General features: G+C 45.7%; 1 protein-coding gene across 2 annotated transcripts; it reads right to left on the reverse strand.

Annotated features, from left to right (window-relative positions):
• Positions 1 to 698: 698 nt before the first annotated feature.
• LOC122186393 (TAR DNA binding protein) lies at positions 699 to 6,305 on the reverse strand. 2 transcript variants are annotated; one of them, XR_006181123.1, is made up of 7 exons: positions 6,216 to 6,305; positions 5,650 to 5,902; positions 4,791 to 4,954; positions 3,670 to 3,810; positions 2,954 to 3,124; positions 2,049 to 2,636; positions 699 to 1,540 (listed from the first exon to the last, which is right to left on the reverse strand). XR_006181123.1 is itself a non-coding variant. In XM_042883006.1 (6 exons), the coding sequence occupies exons 2-6, from the start codon at positions 5,885 to 5,887 to the stop codon at positions 2,106 to 2,108; spliced, it is 1,245 nt and encodes a 414-aa protein (XP_042738940.1). In that variant the 5' UTR covers positions 5,888 to 5,902; positions 6,216 to 6,305; the 3' UTR covers positions 699 to 2,105. The 2 variants fall into 2 exon arrangements, 1 of the variants encoding a protein (XP_042738940.1); XM_042883006.1 differs by having other exon boundaries at positions 699 to 2,636.
• Between the last annotated feature and the right edge of the window lie 10,153 nt (positions 6,306 to 16,458).

Below are 16,458 nucleotides of genomic sequence, written 5' to 3' on the forward strand. Positions count from 1 at the left end.
CAAATAGCTTCAACAATTCTTCAAGTTCCTACCACCAGAGGAAATAATCTTCCAGCAGTTTGCTCTGAAAGATCCTGCTCTTTGTTAAGAAGCTGCCTCTTATTTGGCCCTCTGCACTCACAGTAAATCCATTTTTTTTCAGATAAGGCTTCTGTCAAACCCATGTACATTCACTAATGCTTTATTTAGCTAGGAAGTCTTTTCTGTGACTAATTCTGAGTTTATAGTCGTCTTCTGAGCTGGAAGTGTCACAGAGCCCTACTTCCCACTGGTGGACTGCTCTAAAAATACACCCCCACAGGAGGTGCTGTGGACGTCAGCACATCTGACAGTGTTTGTTTCCCCTCCATCACACTTCTGGTAAGAGCCCCAACTCCTCAAAATAGAAGTAACTTCCCTTGGTACAGATGCAGGGTGGAGGGAACTGCTTACCATTCTAGGTGCGGATACCCAAACTTGGGGAACTGGATTTTAAATATCTACGTATCACTGAGCAATGCAAAAATGCAGTGGGTTAAGTTGGGTGTCAGGTAGCGACACGTGGTGGCTCCATTTGACTTGCCAACTTTTAGAGCATGCTTATCTGAAACAAGCTGAATTGCTGCAAACAAAACTTTACAGAAGTTCATCTCAAAAGGGTAAAATTAATTAACTGCTATGAATTCTTTGCATTCAGGGCTGCAAAACAAAGACACATATTACTTAAATCAGTTTTATTTAAGAATTTCCTACAGTGACAAATCTTATAAAAAGCATCCAAACACGGAACTGCAGCAAACAGCATTCTTAAGGTATCTTACACAGCAGAGCTTCCACCCTCAAGAGGCACACTGAGCTCACCAGTGATGTGCTGCCGGAGCTACTGCCACGCGCATCACAAGCTCAATGTTCTCATCACAAACCCCACCATCTTCAATTCACGTTGCCACACTTACAGGTCATTAACAGAAAAAAAAAACAACACACACCATACAGCATTCACAGCAGTTGACATAAGGGAAAAAAAATACAAGTATTCTTTTCACATAAACACATTCAGCTAATTGATTAATTAGGTATAAAACCCACTTAAAGTCTTCCACGTATGGATGTCCTTTGAATGCAAGAACACTTGTACTTTATTTGCTATCATTGCTCTCTGCACACTCTCTCACCAAAGCCACAGGATTGAGAGACATCTCGCCAAGTAAAATAAAATCCCATAATGCACCACCAGGTCTCCGCATGCGCTCTCTTTTTTCTCGCTCATACCAGCCCTCTCATGCCTCGGCACCACCATCAATCCCACACAAGGTTTCAGAAGTTCAAACAGCTTTCTGGTTCCATCTCACAGCCTTGCGTTCATAGCGTTGATACGACTCCATGAAATAAAGAGTAGCGGATAAAAATGGAACACCCACCGTCTAAGACGCAGCATGTGCAGTGTGATGAAGTATTCTTGGATGAGAAAGCATGTAGACAGAAGTATTCCTAAGGCAGAATATTTACAGCACTGCTTTCAATGAAGTGCTTCTTCCATACACATTTGAAATGAGATGAACTGCGGAGATTAAATGAAGCCTTCATATCGTACTTTAGTATGGAGGGGAGACAGTGTTAAAAGAAAAACAACAACAAAAAAACCAAACGAAACAGAAAAACAACACTGAGTTCTCCAGTTGGGGCACTTGGAGATTCTTATGGTGGGATCAAATTAAAAACGAGAGGGAGAGAATGCTGTTTCTGACCAATGGTTTCCATTTTGAACATGCAAAGAATTCAGGTAGCCAGGAAACGAGGGGTAAAGTACTACAAGAGAACCCTTTCCTATTGATTGTAGTGTTAGTTTACCTCTCAGGCAAACAGCAGTCCACTTCCAAACATTCACTATTCCAACAAGTTATGTAACAAAACTTATAAAATTCCTTTTACCTTTCTTCCTCTTCCTTTTTTTTTTTTTTGTTTGTATGTTTTTTACAAAAGAAAGACATCAAAAATACTGCTGAATATAGCGCACATTGAACAAACTGATTTGGAAAAAATTTATATGTAATTTACAGGATACTTACCACGCGTTAGAAAAATTTGATTTCCCACCACAGAGTCAGTATGAGAGCCCACTGCGTCTACATTCCCCAGCCTGACGATTTGGAATCCATGCTTGAACCAAAGCCTCCATTAAACCCACTGCTGGACCCCGCGTTGGAAGCTGAGCCCCAGCCTATTGCTGCTCCCGAGTTGGAACCACCGTAAGAGTTATTTCCTGAGCTGAAGCCCTGATTCTGTTCCCGCTGCATGTTGCCTTGGGGCTGGTTGTTTCCCGACGGCCCTGACTGGTTCTGCTGGCTAGCCAGCATGCCCATCATCCCCCAGCTGCTCTGCAGGGCTGCCTGTGCTGCTGCCATCATGGCAGGGTTGATGCTAAAGGCTCCGAAGTTCATGCCACCGCCCATGTTACTGCCCTGGTTGTTACCCAGTCCTCCCCCACCTCCTCTGCTGTTGCCAAACCCCCCCTGATTCCCAAAACCTCCCGGATTACCACCAAATCTTCCACCTCTCTCTAACTGCCTATTGCTATTGTGCTTAGGTTCAGCATTGGATATATGTACGCTGATTCCTTTAATGATCAAGTCCTCTCCACAAAGAGACTGGGCAACCTACAAAAAATAAGGGATTAGTTAAACGTAGGCTATTATATTTTTTTAATAAGAACATTTAGTAGTACAAGACAAAATAAGCCCGTGTGATCCTAAGCAGATGCTTATTTAACCTGAAAAGAAGCATATGTGTATATATGAGGTGTTCTATCTTCATGTTTGCTACAGAACTAACTGCAGTATAAAAGCTGTATGCACAACAGCATCTGAGTAACCTAACCTCAGCCAGGCCAACACCACCGAAGGGACCCTAAGGGTCACCCAGCTACTGAAACACAGGCTGTCTAAACATGAGGTCAAAATGCTTTAACACGTACCTGATCATCTGCAAATGTAACAAAAGCAAAAGCTCGGAAAGGTTTAGGAATGAAGACATCTAGCACTTCTCCATACTGAGCAAAGAACTGCTGGAGTTCATCTGCTGTCATGTCCTCAGTGCAGCGCCCAACAAACACTTTTCTGCTCCGCAAAGGCTCGTCAGGACTTTGCTGAAGAGAATTGAAGAGAGAAGTATAATTAATAATGAAAACTTTAACATGAAGACCGCTGTTCAGAAGACTGAAGATAACGAAGTTTGAACTTGTAAGCTTAAGACTTCCAAAATTCTCTTCAGAGAGCATGTCTGCAACTTGGTACAGATGGGAACAGGGAAATAAAGGTAGTCAGTTACAGACAGTGACAAGGCAGTGCAGTGTGTGCACATTTAACTGCATATGCACACGATCAGAAAAGACTCACTGATATTCCGTAGTTTATATATTCTGCCTCCTCTGTTCGTGCATCAGACAAGGATAAGCAACATACTGCTGCATGTTAACAACACATTATTTTGAATTTTGTATTGGGAAATTGAGTCCCCAACACCTCTCATTCTCTTCCTGTTCACCCACCTCCTCTATTTTCTTTATCCTAAACCCAAAAACCACAACCAGGGCTTTTATTAATGTGTTCATCTGCTCACTTTGCACAGTGGCTCAAGAAGAGTAGTTGTGAATGTTAGGTAAGACAAAGATAGTCATAAATATGAAAGTACCTTAGAGTTGGGAAGCTTACAGTCGCACCATCTGCCATCTATCATGTGGCGCTGGGACATGACTTTCACCTGGGTTTCGTAATCCGTAAAACGAACAAAACCGAAACCCTTTGAGTGACCGGTCTTAATATCCTTCTTAACCTAGGATAAAATAGCAGACTTTAAAACAGAACGCAGTAGCACTGTGCTCGTACTGACGACATTAATGGCATGCTATTTACCTATCATCTTCTGTATCAGCCTTGATATCATCGTCACCAGGAAGGATGCACTCAGATCTGATTACCCCCTTGTACTCAACTACCTTTTCCTATGAAACTAGCCCTGCTATTACACAGTCATTGCACAGGCTTCTGACACCTACAAATTTAATGCATTCTGGCTGCTTTCAGCCCCAGTGTTAGTTAGTGAAGCAGCAGGACCAGCACCTGGATATAATTATTTTGTAACACTGTAATGGCATGGCCAGACTTGCTGTATAAACAAAGCAACCACACATAGCTGCAGGTGGGACACAGCCAGGTAACAGAAGGTAAAGATGTAAGAGCATTTCCGTGGCAGTGAGATCTTCCCCTTCTGGGAGGATAAAAATATCCTGCATAAGAGAGAAGAAAACTGAAGCGAGCTTATATTTCAGCTTCTCTCAGCAAAGAGCCCCTAGGCCTGGCCAGGTCACCACAGCTGTGCCTGTCCCAGACAAGCAGCACTAGCACGGTGCTTGCAGCTGGCACAGGAGATGCTGCACAGGCTGTGTGAGGTAGTGGTGACACAGAGGAAACCTAGAGCACGGAACATGCTGTTCCTGAATTAATTTAGTAAGGCTTTGTTTCAAAGTTTGAAAAATAGACACATTCTCAGCTTCAACAATTAATAATGGTAACATAAACAGATCTTAATATACTGTACCCATTAGACAGATCTGCATGGATTACCACTCCCAAATATTCCTACCTGTACCTACACCAGTCTGCAGCTACAAGGCTCATGGAACAAACTACCTACGAACTGAGGCCCACAGCTTCAAATCTGCTCTGCACGTACGTGGCTCTGGTTCTTTCTACTGGCATCATCAGAACCCCAATTTCGACTCAACATCTTTCCTTACTCAAAAAGTATTTTACCTGCACCATGAGAACTTCTCCAAACGTACTGAAGTATTCCTTTAAGTCTTGTTCTGTAGTTTTCCAGGGTAAACCTAGGACAATTAAGTCTGAAGTCTTCTGTACTGCTCGTTTTACCTTCACGGCTGATGATGCATCTGTTTCATCCATTTTTCTCTTATTATCTGAATACAACGATGTACGTTAGAAATTATCCTCGTAAACTTGGAAACTGCTTCCACTAATCTTGAACAGTGTGGTATAAAACCAGACAACAATAAGAGAAAGTGCAGACTGCAGAAGAACACACGCCAGCTGTTGGAGGTTATCATTACAACCCACAGCCAACTGTCTGCAAGCGTGAGGAAAGAAAAAACTACTTTACCAAATCCTCCTCAAAAATACATTCTGAGTTAGTTTTGCATTAGTTCACTTAAGGACCACTCAGTAATGTTTAGAGTCCTCTGAGGATGAGAACAAGATGTTTTTTTTTTTTTTTTTAACAAGAATATTGAATGAGAAGACCATTTCTAATTTTGGAGAGAGTGCCTTTGGTTGCTCTTTTCCTCAGCACTTATCTCAAAAGGTAGCTGTGACCAAAGCATGGCTCGAAGCAGCTGTGAGCACACACAGAGCCAGCAATCTTTAGAAGTTCTAATGAGGCTGCAGCTCTCCCAAGCACAACATAGAACTTTGTCATTCAAGCACTTCTGCAGCTAAAGAATTAAAGATTCGTGTGCATCTGAAAACTCAGCGGGCTCAACTTCACCTGCGGGACGAACACGAGTAAAATCAGAGGATTTCTGCCAACGCGAGGACTAATCGACACACATCGACTAAAAGCACGCTCGTAAGGAAACACAAAGGCGCAGGCACGAACCTTTGGGGTAGTTCACCACATAGACCAGGTTGCCCCAGCCGGCCTCGGGGGCGTGCAGGATGCCCTCCACCAGCCGCACGCCCCGCATGCACTGCGACACCGGGTTGCGGTAGCGCAGCCCACACGCCCCGGGGAACTGCGCCGTCACGGTGGACAGCAGCACCGTGCCGTCATCCTCCGAGGGGATCTCGATGGGCTCGTCGTTCTCGTCCTCCGTGACCCGGATGTACTCCGACATCTTCGCTGGAAGTCACTGAAGCGTGGGAGAGAAACACGCGTAAACAACCACCCGAGCGAAGCGCGCCGTCGGCTTCCGGCCTCCGCGCCTCGGGCCCTATCGCGGCCAACACACAGCGCCACGGAGCGGCGCCGCGCACGGAACGGCAGCGCCTCGCCCCGCCCCGAGCAGCGCGGGCCCCGCAGCGGCGCCCCGGGGCTCAGAGCCGCCCGCGGAGCGACCCGCGAGAAGGGCTCGGGCCCCGGCCCAGCCGCCCGCATGACCAGCGGCCCATCGGGCCCGACCCCCCCCCCGGCGGCCCCGTCCGCAGAACCCCGAGCCGCCTCACCGGGCGGGAAGGCAGCGCCGTGTCCTCAGCCGTCAGCGCCTCCGCCGCGCGCCGCACAAAATGGCGGCCGCCGCCCCCCGCGGAGGCCGGGCCGCGGGGCGAACCACTTCGGGAGGCGGAGGGGAAGATCGGCGCGCCGCCGCCGGCCTGGGGCAAGAGGTCGGGCTCGAGGCACGCTGCCTTCGAGCCGAGCCGGAGCCGCGGCCCGAGCTTCCGGAACGGTGCAGGCGGCGAGAACCGGGAACGGGGCGGCAGTCCGCGCCGGCGCCCCCGCGCACGGAGGTGGTACGGACCGAGCTGCGCATGCGCGAGCGCGCGGGGGCCGCCGGGAGGGGCGGGGCAGGGCAGCGCGAGGCGTTCCCGCCGCGTGCGTTTTCCTCACTGCGCGGCGAGAGGGGCGGCGTTGGTTTGTCTGCTCTGCCCGGCCTCGAAAAGCCATTCGGTGCGGCTGCTAGGTGTGTAACGTAGGTCGTGCTGGCTGTTGTAGCGCTGTTTGCCCTAAGAGGGTTTAATCCTTTGTAATCCCAATTTCTATTTACTTAAAGGGAAGTTAAACCTCCCCGTACTGCACAGGGATCTCCTGAATCGAAAGCCACGACAGCTGAAGGACGCTCCTGTCCTGCTGCTGTTCTGGCTCCCTGAGGTAAAGTCGCCGTGCAGGACTTCGTGCGTGCTGTGCTCACAGCCCAGCAGCCCTGTGTGTGCGGGCAGCAGGGCTGAGGCTGCCGTGCTGTGCCGTGCTGTGGTAAGGAAAGCAGCTCCTTGCAGCTTCTATCTCCACCTGTTCTTGGTGCCTCTCCTCCCATCCACACATGGGCTGTGCTCCCACCTAACTTGACTTCCCTTGCACTTCCCTCTTTCTCCCAAAAAAAAAAAAAAAAAAAAAAAAAAAAAGAAAAGCATTATTAGTAGAGGTAGATGACTACTGCTAGGAAGGGCCAATCCAGTTCCTTGCATCAATGCAGAGATTTGCTGAGTATTTAAGGCTCCCACTTTAAATTTGCAATTGTAAAAATTGGCTCTGGCACCATCAAAACCTGGCCCATCTATGCCCTTGTAGCTTTAGACTCAGCCTTATCATTTAATTACCGTTTTCCAACAGAGTTCTGAGAGCAACTCACAAGGCTCAGGCTGACGAGATAAGCTAATGCTTCACGTAGGCGTTCTCTTGAAATTCCTACATTTTCCAGCCATCCACAAGATGCATCCCAAACCCAGTTCTGGTGTTGCCAAGTCAGCACGGAGGTAGTCAGTGTTGTCTGAACACGCTGTGAGGACTGAGCGGTAATTGCAGCATGTCAACATTACCTACTGCACCATTTCAAGTCAAAGCTATAGTTTAGCAATCATGCTATTTGAAGAGGTTGTCGTGGCATTCAGCCAAAGTGACCTCTATCTGACAGAGCATCTGCTGGTAATTTTATTAATGAGCAGAGTAAACATCAACCCTGTGCTAGATTTGTGCAGGTAAGAGCTAGGGGAGGGCAGTGAGCTTGCTGCCTGTACAGGGAAAGGGAAGAAAGGCGATTGTTCACAGGAGAAACTCTGGCCTCTACAGCTCATTCCTCAGATTTTGCAACAACCAACCTTAGAATTAAACAAATGTGATGTTTTCTGTAAAAACAGGGATTCTTGCAGCGTTTTCCTACTGTTAGTTTGCACATTTATTAGATTTAAGTTAAGCAAATAACAGCAGTATTGCTCTTGAAGTAACTACACCAGCAGGCAGGCAGCTAGCTAATTCACCAGTTGTCTCACACTGGCAATTCACAGTGCCCATGGGTGCAGCCAAATGCAGTACCATGGTACTAGCCATCGTGTGTATCGAGTTAAGTGTGCCCACAGGAAAAAAAGAAAATGCAATACAATAACTATTTGCTGCTCTAGGTTAAGTGTGCTCAGGGGTACAAACAAACTCCGAAACCATCAGCTGTTTGTTCTCTCTCCCAAAAGCACTTGGGGTGAAAAACCAACATCATTGGGCATCCAAATATAACCTCATGATTAAACAAACAAGCAAAACAGATAAACAGGGAGTACTGAGGCCTATTTCTAACTTCAGTTAGATCAGTAAAAAGGATTTAAATAATGATGGCATTTCAGTGTAATTGGATTCTGGCCTGGCTTTGCCAATAGTGAGGAAGGTGCATCTCTCACCCTTACTTAGTGGGAATGACAATCACAATTTCCCCTCTCTTGATATGGGAGAAAGGTTCTCTGCAGAGAAATCTGAGCAACTTAAAGATCACATTCTCTATGTTGGTTCTCATTCTAACTACATAGCGAGAAAAAAAAAGAGCCTGCATCCTTTCAGTCTTACTCTGCTCCTTTATAAGCACAGTCCTCCCTACCACGAGCACCAAGTAAAGCCCACCTTGCACGTATTTACCTAAAGGAAGAGGACACTGCAGTTACTTATTTCTCTTTGTCATTTGAGGCCATTTGAGCCTTCAATTAAGCAGGTTGTATATCAGATACTGTTCCCTCCCAAGAGAGCAAGATCAGTAATATTTCATTTTCCTAGCTACAGCTGAAAATCCATTCACACACAGAAGAGCAGTGCTTTACAATACTTATCTTTCTCCCTTCCTCTTTGAAGAAGCTTTCATCACAAGGACATTTGCAATAATTACTTCCTCCTTTCCCCAGAAACGTCTACCATAAGCAGAACTTTCTGCACACAAGCAGAGGAAAACTTTGCTCTACATACACATATAAAACTTCTACTGTGAGCTTCCCAATATAAAGATTAAACCTCTTTTTGGGGAGAACACTTGGAGCCATACCTTACAGTCACAAACTATCCCACCCAGGCTGGGTGTGAGGCTGGTGATGTTCTGCCTTCAGTTCCAGGTGGGCAGTAACAGTCCTGCCAGCAAACCCACTGCAGTGCAGTAACAGACCCTCAGGGACAGGGAATGAAAACATGAAAATCTATAGCTTCAGTGTTCTTTAACCCTTGGTGCTGAGGCCAGTCTCGCATCAGCTCTGCAGTAGTCTTACACAGGATCACAAATGTTGTATTAAACTCTGATAAACTGCAAATGAAATATTTATGTTAAAAAAATTCCTAATACCTAGCAGCCTAGAAACAACGTCCTACAGAAGAGCTTCTTTTAAGCATAATGAGCAGCTTCCACCCATGTAAAATACCTGGAAAGAGCTCTCAGTCCGTTGTTCTCACAGCAGCGCTCTTCCTAACCCCCTTTGTGGAAGCAGTTCTAAGGCTTCATTACGGCGCCTGACTGCAAGCAACTTTCCCATGATCCTAAAAGGCCACCATTTCAATTATTTCATTTTAAATCCACCTGAGATGGTTTTCTCATTCCTTATTTCCTGTCCTTATTTACTTAACTCTTCCAAAACTGATTGGAACTCCTGATGTGTTTTTCAAGCTCGCAGCAAGCACAACTGAAGCCAGATGATTTGTGTGCTTGACTTGCAGGGAGCCAGAAGGATGCAGTGCCTGTTAGCCTGGGACCTTCCAGCACTAGTAGCTGTTTGGAAAAAAAACCTCTGGCTTTCTTCCTCTGCCACACTACGAAGTGAAACTGCTGCTTTTTGCTGCCAGACAGATGCTGAGTGTTAGAGAAAGAAGAAACTATCAGAATTGGCAATGAATGTTTGTGGGAGTGAGGCTGATTTGCTTGTGTTCTTTTCAGACTGCTGGGGTCAGCCATCCAGGTGTGGTTTCCCAGAGCCCTCATCTACAGAAAGATGCACTTGGCAAGGAGAAAATGCGCAGTGAAAAAAGAAAGGCAGCAGTGGTGACAAAAGGCCGCTCTCAGCTCCGCAGCATCTGCTGGCAGTTTGGTGCTGACTGCTACCTTTGTTTCTGAGCTGTGAGCTACAGACAGTGGGTGGAAGCCATGGAAGCAGGAGGCCCATGCTTCTGTTGGCTATCCCGAGCACAAACGACTGTCTTGTTACACTGAGCAAGCAGCAGTGCTGCAGCGTTCCAGCTCCTGCTGACACAGTTGCTAATTCTTACTTGTCTGCTGAGACAGAGGGAATGTTTTCTTGTCTTGGGGAATGTTTTCTCTGGCTTTGTGCTCTAGGTTGGCAGACAAGTGGCAGGCATTGTGAGGCTGGCATCAAATATCACCTTTTTGTTTTAGTTTAGACAACGTGGTTGGAGGATTTAAGTCAGCGGAGTTTGTGACTGTGATCATACACAGGAGTCTTGCTTTTAGAAGCTGAAAATCAGGGTTCAAAGCACAACTGCATGTAGCATCTGACATCTTCACCATCTTGTTTGATTGGTGCCTGTGGGAACTGCCCAACGTTTGCATCTTGTACTTGGAGAATGCAGAAATTAACTTCGTTCTGTTTTGCTTGGCAGAACCAGCAAACCATCTGCAAGTCACCTCCCTAGTTTTTCTGGCCCATCCACAGCAGAGCCTGGGAAGAATGTCTGCCTGTGGTTCTCAGAAGCACCCAGGAGGTTCTTGGAGCTCAGTTCCTGGTGAAGATGTGGCAGGCATCTTCCAAAGGAATTTGCCTTGTACAGCATACTGCAGCTAGGATTCAGGCTTTTTAGATTATGCAGTAACTCTCAGCGCAGGAGAGCGTGAATCTCCATCAGCACAGGATCCACAAACCAAAGGACAAATCCCAGCTGTGCTGGGAGCTTCGGGTCCTTACACCTGCACCTGGTTTGCAGTGAATACAAACATTGGTACTTACAGCTGCAGTTGGAAATAGACTCTTCAATGCTAAAACCACAGGTGGCTTGGGTAAACTTGAGCAACAGTTCCTGTAAGTGGGAATAGCATAAAGGATAAATTTGCCAGGATCAATTTAAGAGCTGTTTTGTTGGGTTTTCCTTATTTTTTTTTCTTTTTTTCCCCTTTCCTCTTAAACAGTGGGCATAATTTTTTGCAAACGTGCATGGAAGCAGTAGCTCAAGTATGAGACAGAGACTGTTTTAAAATGGTTTGGTTGTACTGCCTACTCGGTGGTATTCTTTTAAAGAACATTTACGAAAGATTTATGTAAAATCTATCTTTTGTCTACTTAAAATATGTCAAATGGATGCACAGGGCAAAATTTAATGCATATGGGTTTTCATTATTTTAAATCATCTGCAATATAAATGATTTACTGTGACATCAGACGTTCGTTCTTTGGCTGTCCACCATAAATTGAAGCCCACCCAAATTTCCACTTTTATATTTCTGCGTTCCCTCCCCCAGTATCTCTAACCTCAGCTCTGTGATTCTTCATGTAAATGACTTTCAAGAAGGAAAGGAAGGGAACACATAATTGGCCTTAATACAGGTAATAGTGAAAGAAAAGCGAGACCTTTATGTGAGAAATTGTTGACAGCTGTGGAAAGGGGGGAACTAATGCATGTAGGAGAGCAAGTCGTTCCTGATGAGAGCTACTGGATGTGATCAAATGGACTTCAGTGCTACTGAAACTGCCAGAGGTGACAGACATCTATCTTCTGCTTCCTGAATGTTTTCATGTCTTTTTAACGTCTTTCCATTTATAATGCAGTTAATTGAACACTGACCTGTTAACGTTCCACACAGCTGTTTGGAAAACTGAGGTAAGCCAGTTTGCCCAAGGTCATTCTTGATGTTCGTAGTGAGAAACGGGTGACAGCTGACGCCCAGAATGATGCCCTCATTGCAAACCTTCTCCTAAAACATGCAAAAATCTTGAGACAGATTTTTTGGAAGACCTTGTGGGGAACAGCATTCATTATTGTATTTTCTGGTTGTGTTATGACAGTTAATGCACACAGACCTTTGCACCCATCTTCAGCCTGTATGTGGAGCCTTCCTGGCTCTGTATTTACTGAAAGCTGCTGCTACCTGTTAGTCCTTCAGCGGCCTGTGCTACAAGGCTTAACCACCTCAGCTCAGCCCTGTTTCTCATCCCTGCATGTCATCTCAAGACCTACGAGGTCAGCAGACTCCACTGAGATCCTTGTTTCTACTAATTACATTGAAAGACAGTTCCGTTTGAACCAGATGTTGTATCTGTGCAAGCTTCCCCCCACCCACAGCACTTCGACATCACTCCCTCCCTAATTGCTGCCCAACGATTGCACTATTACTGCCCGCACAGATAGTTCTCAAATGTGAATTTCCTAACGATTTGTAGCAATTCTGAGCAACGTTATAAACTTCAGCACCATCCTGAAGGGAATCTTAATTCTGATATCCAGACTATCTGCTCAGTCCTACATTTAAGTGTATCTGATGGTCACCACTGAAATATTTCATGCCTTTCCCACAATGCTACTCCTAAAGCAACAGCACTGCCAACAATATTCATCCTGCAGTCAGAGCAGGGTTAGATCATGTGGTGGGCCTGCATGTGCTGGTCTTCATTCTAGCCTCCAGTGGCTTTACTACTGCAAGATCCAATTGAGAAAAATGTTAGCCTACTTCTGATTTATGTAGCAAAGTGCAGAGGAGAGCAGAAGCTTTTAGTATCTTGGGAAGTGGTTAGAAATTAAGGCCAAAGAAAGGACACTCGTGTCCATTACATCCTTAAAAAAACCCAACAAATCTTCAGTGAAAGTCCTGGCTGCTGAACTGTTCCTGGGCTGGCAGATGTTCACAGCTCCCTTGGCAGATACAGTGGAAAGCTAATGGGCCCATTTCGATACCGGCCCTTACAACTGCATTCAGAGGGCTGTGCAGTTGTGAGGAGGCCTCGCAGGGCCGGGTCCTTTCAGCTTTTTGACCTGAAATGAAATTAGGGAACGCATCAAATCTTTTAAGAACTCTGATGATCTCTTGTCAACGATCTCGGCTGAACACAGGGCTTCACTGGAGATGTGGATGAGGGATGGAAATGAATGCGAAGTGCAAGGCTGACACCTGGAGGGCACTGCTGAGCTGCAGGCAGGCAAGCCTGGGGGAGCTGGGGATGCTGCAGCACAGCGTGGGTTAGGAAAGCTCAGAGGAGGTGGTTTTGGATCTGCGCTTTTCTAGTGAAGGACTTTCCATATTCTTCCCTCTCCTCTCTTCTAACAAAAGAAAAAAAAATCCAAATTTCGATCTCAGCTTTTCCATATCTATTTTTTTAGGAGTGGATAAGAGCAAAGGAGTGAACTCTGGGTTATCTAGGTTTTCACTTCTTCCACATTCAGGAATACTTTGATCAAAACTTTCTGGCTCAGTGAGCCACTGCAGGCAGTGAGTCGGTTCTTTGGTTGTTTAGCATAACTTATTTGATTGCTGCATGCCGGCTTCCTGCTGCTGCTTTGTCCTTTGTGTAATGGTGCTGGGAGTTTCTGGAGCAGAGACTTGCAGGGCAGTTCCTATGCCAAAGCTGCAGCTGGCAAGTTGGCATCACGTAGAGCTTGGTCTTCTCATGCCTGGCTGTCAGCGCCCGTGGTAAGGCTCTTCTTGAAGCTGATCCTAATCAAGGAATGCAAGGCAGCTTCTTGCTTTTGGAGGTTTGCTTCCCAGCCTGGCAATCACCCATTCGCAGTGCTTACTCAAACCTTTCCAGTAATCTTTCTTCTCTGCCAGGAATTATCTTCGTATTTCTGAAAGTCGTTTTTGCTTGATCTAATTTTAGAATATGTTAATAAATGAGTTGTTTACTGTGCTGTCATGACTATACACTGCATATCTCAGAAACCCAAATATTCTATGTCCATTACCACTCCTTAATTCCACCGTGGTTCCAATCAGCATAAAATTTGCATAGCAGTAAATATTTTCTTTAAATGGAAATGGACGGAAAAAAAGAAGTTATTTTTTCAGAACTCAGTTCTACTAATTCAGCTGCAGCACACCTTCCTTATCCTCCATGTGTCTTTACCTCTGTCCTAGTTGACTGCATTTCTTTCTCTCCTAGCCATCAGACTTCCAAGATATCACCAATATTATGTTCTCCTGCTGTGGATACCAAACTACTCCATACATTCCCACCCACACCAGCTCCATGGGTGAGCCATAAAAATACTTCCTCCAGGCACTGGGGAGCAGAAGAGAGGCACGCTGCCAACTCGAGCAGCAGCACAAGACGTTCGGTGTGCTGGAGGTGCTTCTTTTCAGCCCAGAGACCTGAGAAGAATACCACCATCTCTGAGGCTCCTGTTCCTCCAGCATTTATTAACCAGTAAGGTTCTGAAGAGGCAATAGCATCTTTCCTCCTCCTCAGTAATGTTGCCTGCACTGGATTGTCAGTTACTCTGTTATACTGGATCACTTGTGGTTATGCAGCAGTGTAGACAAATGCCAGTTCAAGATCAAGGCAGAACCCTGGCCACTAAACTTGTCTCACTTGAGACTTATTCTAGACTCAAACCTGCCTCTTGCTGACGTTCTATTAACCCAATCTGTCATCCTCCTAACCCCCATTATCCAACCCAAGCAGATGACTTACTTTGGAAAGATCTGTAGATAGCTTTCATGCAAACTGTTCAGTAGGTCCAGGAGCCATAGCTGGATTCCAGAGGGAGCTATGGTCACAAGATACAATCGCTTGTATCCTAGATACTTACAAACTCAGTAACGTTCTCCCTGTTCAGACATCGCCTGGACTGTCACTCCTACAAAGCAGCAGGTGGGCTGGCAGCAGTCTGATACAATACTAAATGCCTATCTTCAGGCCTGCGTGTGGTCCTAGAGATCAGCAAAGGTAAATGTAAGCAAACACTTACAGGGAAGCACGTGCCAAAACATACTATTGCAGTCAGAAGCAGTGAATGGCCCCTCCTGAGCCCCAGAATGAAGTGTTCAAGTCAAGAAACAGCTTGCTGCCTCAAGAGTTCACCACTTCCAGTTTGCAAGCCTGGGGAGGGAAATCCAGGCAGTGTCATGAAATCACTGACAGCAGAGTAAAGGGCTGCAGAAGGAGTTACACATCAGGGTGAGGTGACTTAACCTCCCAGGGCAAGATTCATTTCTTACAAGTAAAATACAAATCAAATAGCAAAGTCGAATAGCAAGAAATGTTGCACTTGTTTGACTCTCAGGAGGATGAAAAGTAAAAAGGCAACGCCAGCTGTGTATTTTTTACATACAGCAGTAATAACTCGGGAACATGAGAATAACTGAGCAGCTGTGCACAGCTACCTGAGTACGACAGAGGTGTGTGCTCCCACATGCGCCCCCATGTCAGCAGCAAACCGTGGACAAAGCGAAAGTGAAATGCTGAGGAGCTGTGCGATTTGGTGGGATTCACGGAGCGGACATGAGGGGGCACTCTTATCTTCGGTTTGCTCGTGGCAAAAGTGCTGTGTAATATCAGGCAGGGTCACTGCGGGCAGCTTGCTTCAGCCTGAGTCGCAGTGCCAAGATGTGGAGCCTTGCTCCTTTCCACAGAAGGGTTCCGTGCAGGTTTTTCGCAGCTCTTGATTCAGAGGGTAAACGCTGTCCCTTTAAGTAAGCTCAGACATCTCAGCCCAAATGGGGAATGAAGCCCAGGCTACCTACAGTTATGAAACCTCTCTTTTTGAGCTTACAGGCTTAGGGGCCGCTACTACACTCTGAGGTTAATAATCAGTTTTAATATTCACTTAGGGGGCTGTAAAAAAAGAATGAAAATTTCCTAATTTGAAAATGGACTTGATTGGCAGCTTTATTATCTCTGTAAGGTGCACGGCATTCCACACAATCAAGTCGTTTTTTAAAATAATCTCACTGCTTAAGTCGTACACGCTGCTAATTGCATTTTAATAAGTCTCTTTAAAATCTTTCCATATTTTTTAATATCCTAATATTAGATAAGTGATTGCTGGGGACACTGGAGGGCACTGAAGTTTATAGAAAGAGGAACGCCATAATGAAGCTTTATTGGGATGGCATCACCAAACAATTGCTGTGATAGCAACACTCCCAAGCCTGGAAAAATGCCAGACATTCCCCCTGGAACTGACTCAGACACTAGCCTCTCTGGCTCAGGACTAACACAGAAAATGGATGCTTTCTGGTTCATAAAATGGCCTCTTTCCAGCTTGGAAATGACTGAGGAACTGTCCGCTGGATTTGGAAAGCACTCCAGAGATGGTCTTTCTCCATCAACAACTTCAAAACTCATCTGTTCTGCTTCGGATTATGGCTTGGAACTATGAGAGAGGTTTTTTTCTTCTTTTTACTTCTTTTTTTTTTTTTCCTTCCAAATTTGACGAAGGCTACTCAGAAAAGTTGGTGGATTTTTTTTTCCTAAGAAAAACACAAAACAACGACAACAAAAAAATAACTCTATCCAATAGCAGAGGTTGTAGAAGACTTCTATAGGAATTAGGAAACCACTGCTTTTAAGCGGA

The sequence above is a fragment of the Lagopus leucura genome, unplaced genomic scaffold, assembly GCF_019238085.1.
Source record: "Lagopus leucura isolate 7727_CA_CO unplaced genomic scaffold, USGS_WTPT01 Super-Scaffold_100037, whole genome shotgun sequence".
Lineage (NCBI taxonomy): Eukaryota > Metazoa > Chordata > Aves > Galliformes > Phasianidae > Lagopus > Lagopus leucura.

What these genes read in the sequence shown, in the direction of transcription:
- LOC122186393 (XM_042883006.1), bottom strand. Translation starts at nt 5,887, where the DNA reads ATGTCGGAGTACATCCGGGTCACGGAGGACGAGAACGACGAGCCCATC. An exon ending in GTAAGCTTCCCAACTCTAAG is followed by an intron (nt 3,125 to 3,669) that starts GTACTTTCATAT and finishes AATTCTCTTCAG; the next exon opens with CAAAGTCCTGACGAGCCTTT. An exon ending in TTACATTTGCAGATGATCAG is followed by an intron (nt 2,637 to 2,953) that starts GTACGTGTTAAA and finishes TATTTTTTGTAG; the next exon opens with GTTGCCCAGTCTCTTTGTGG.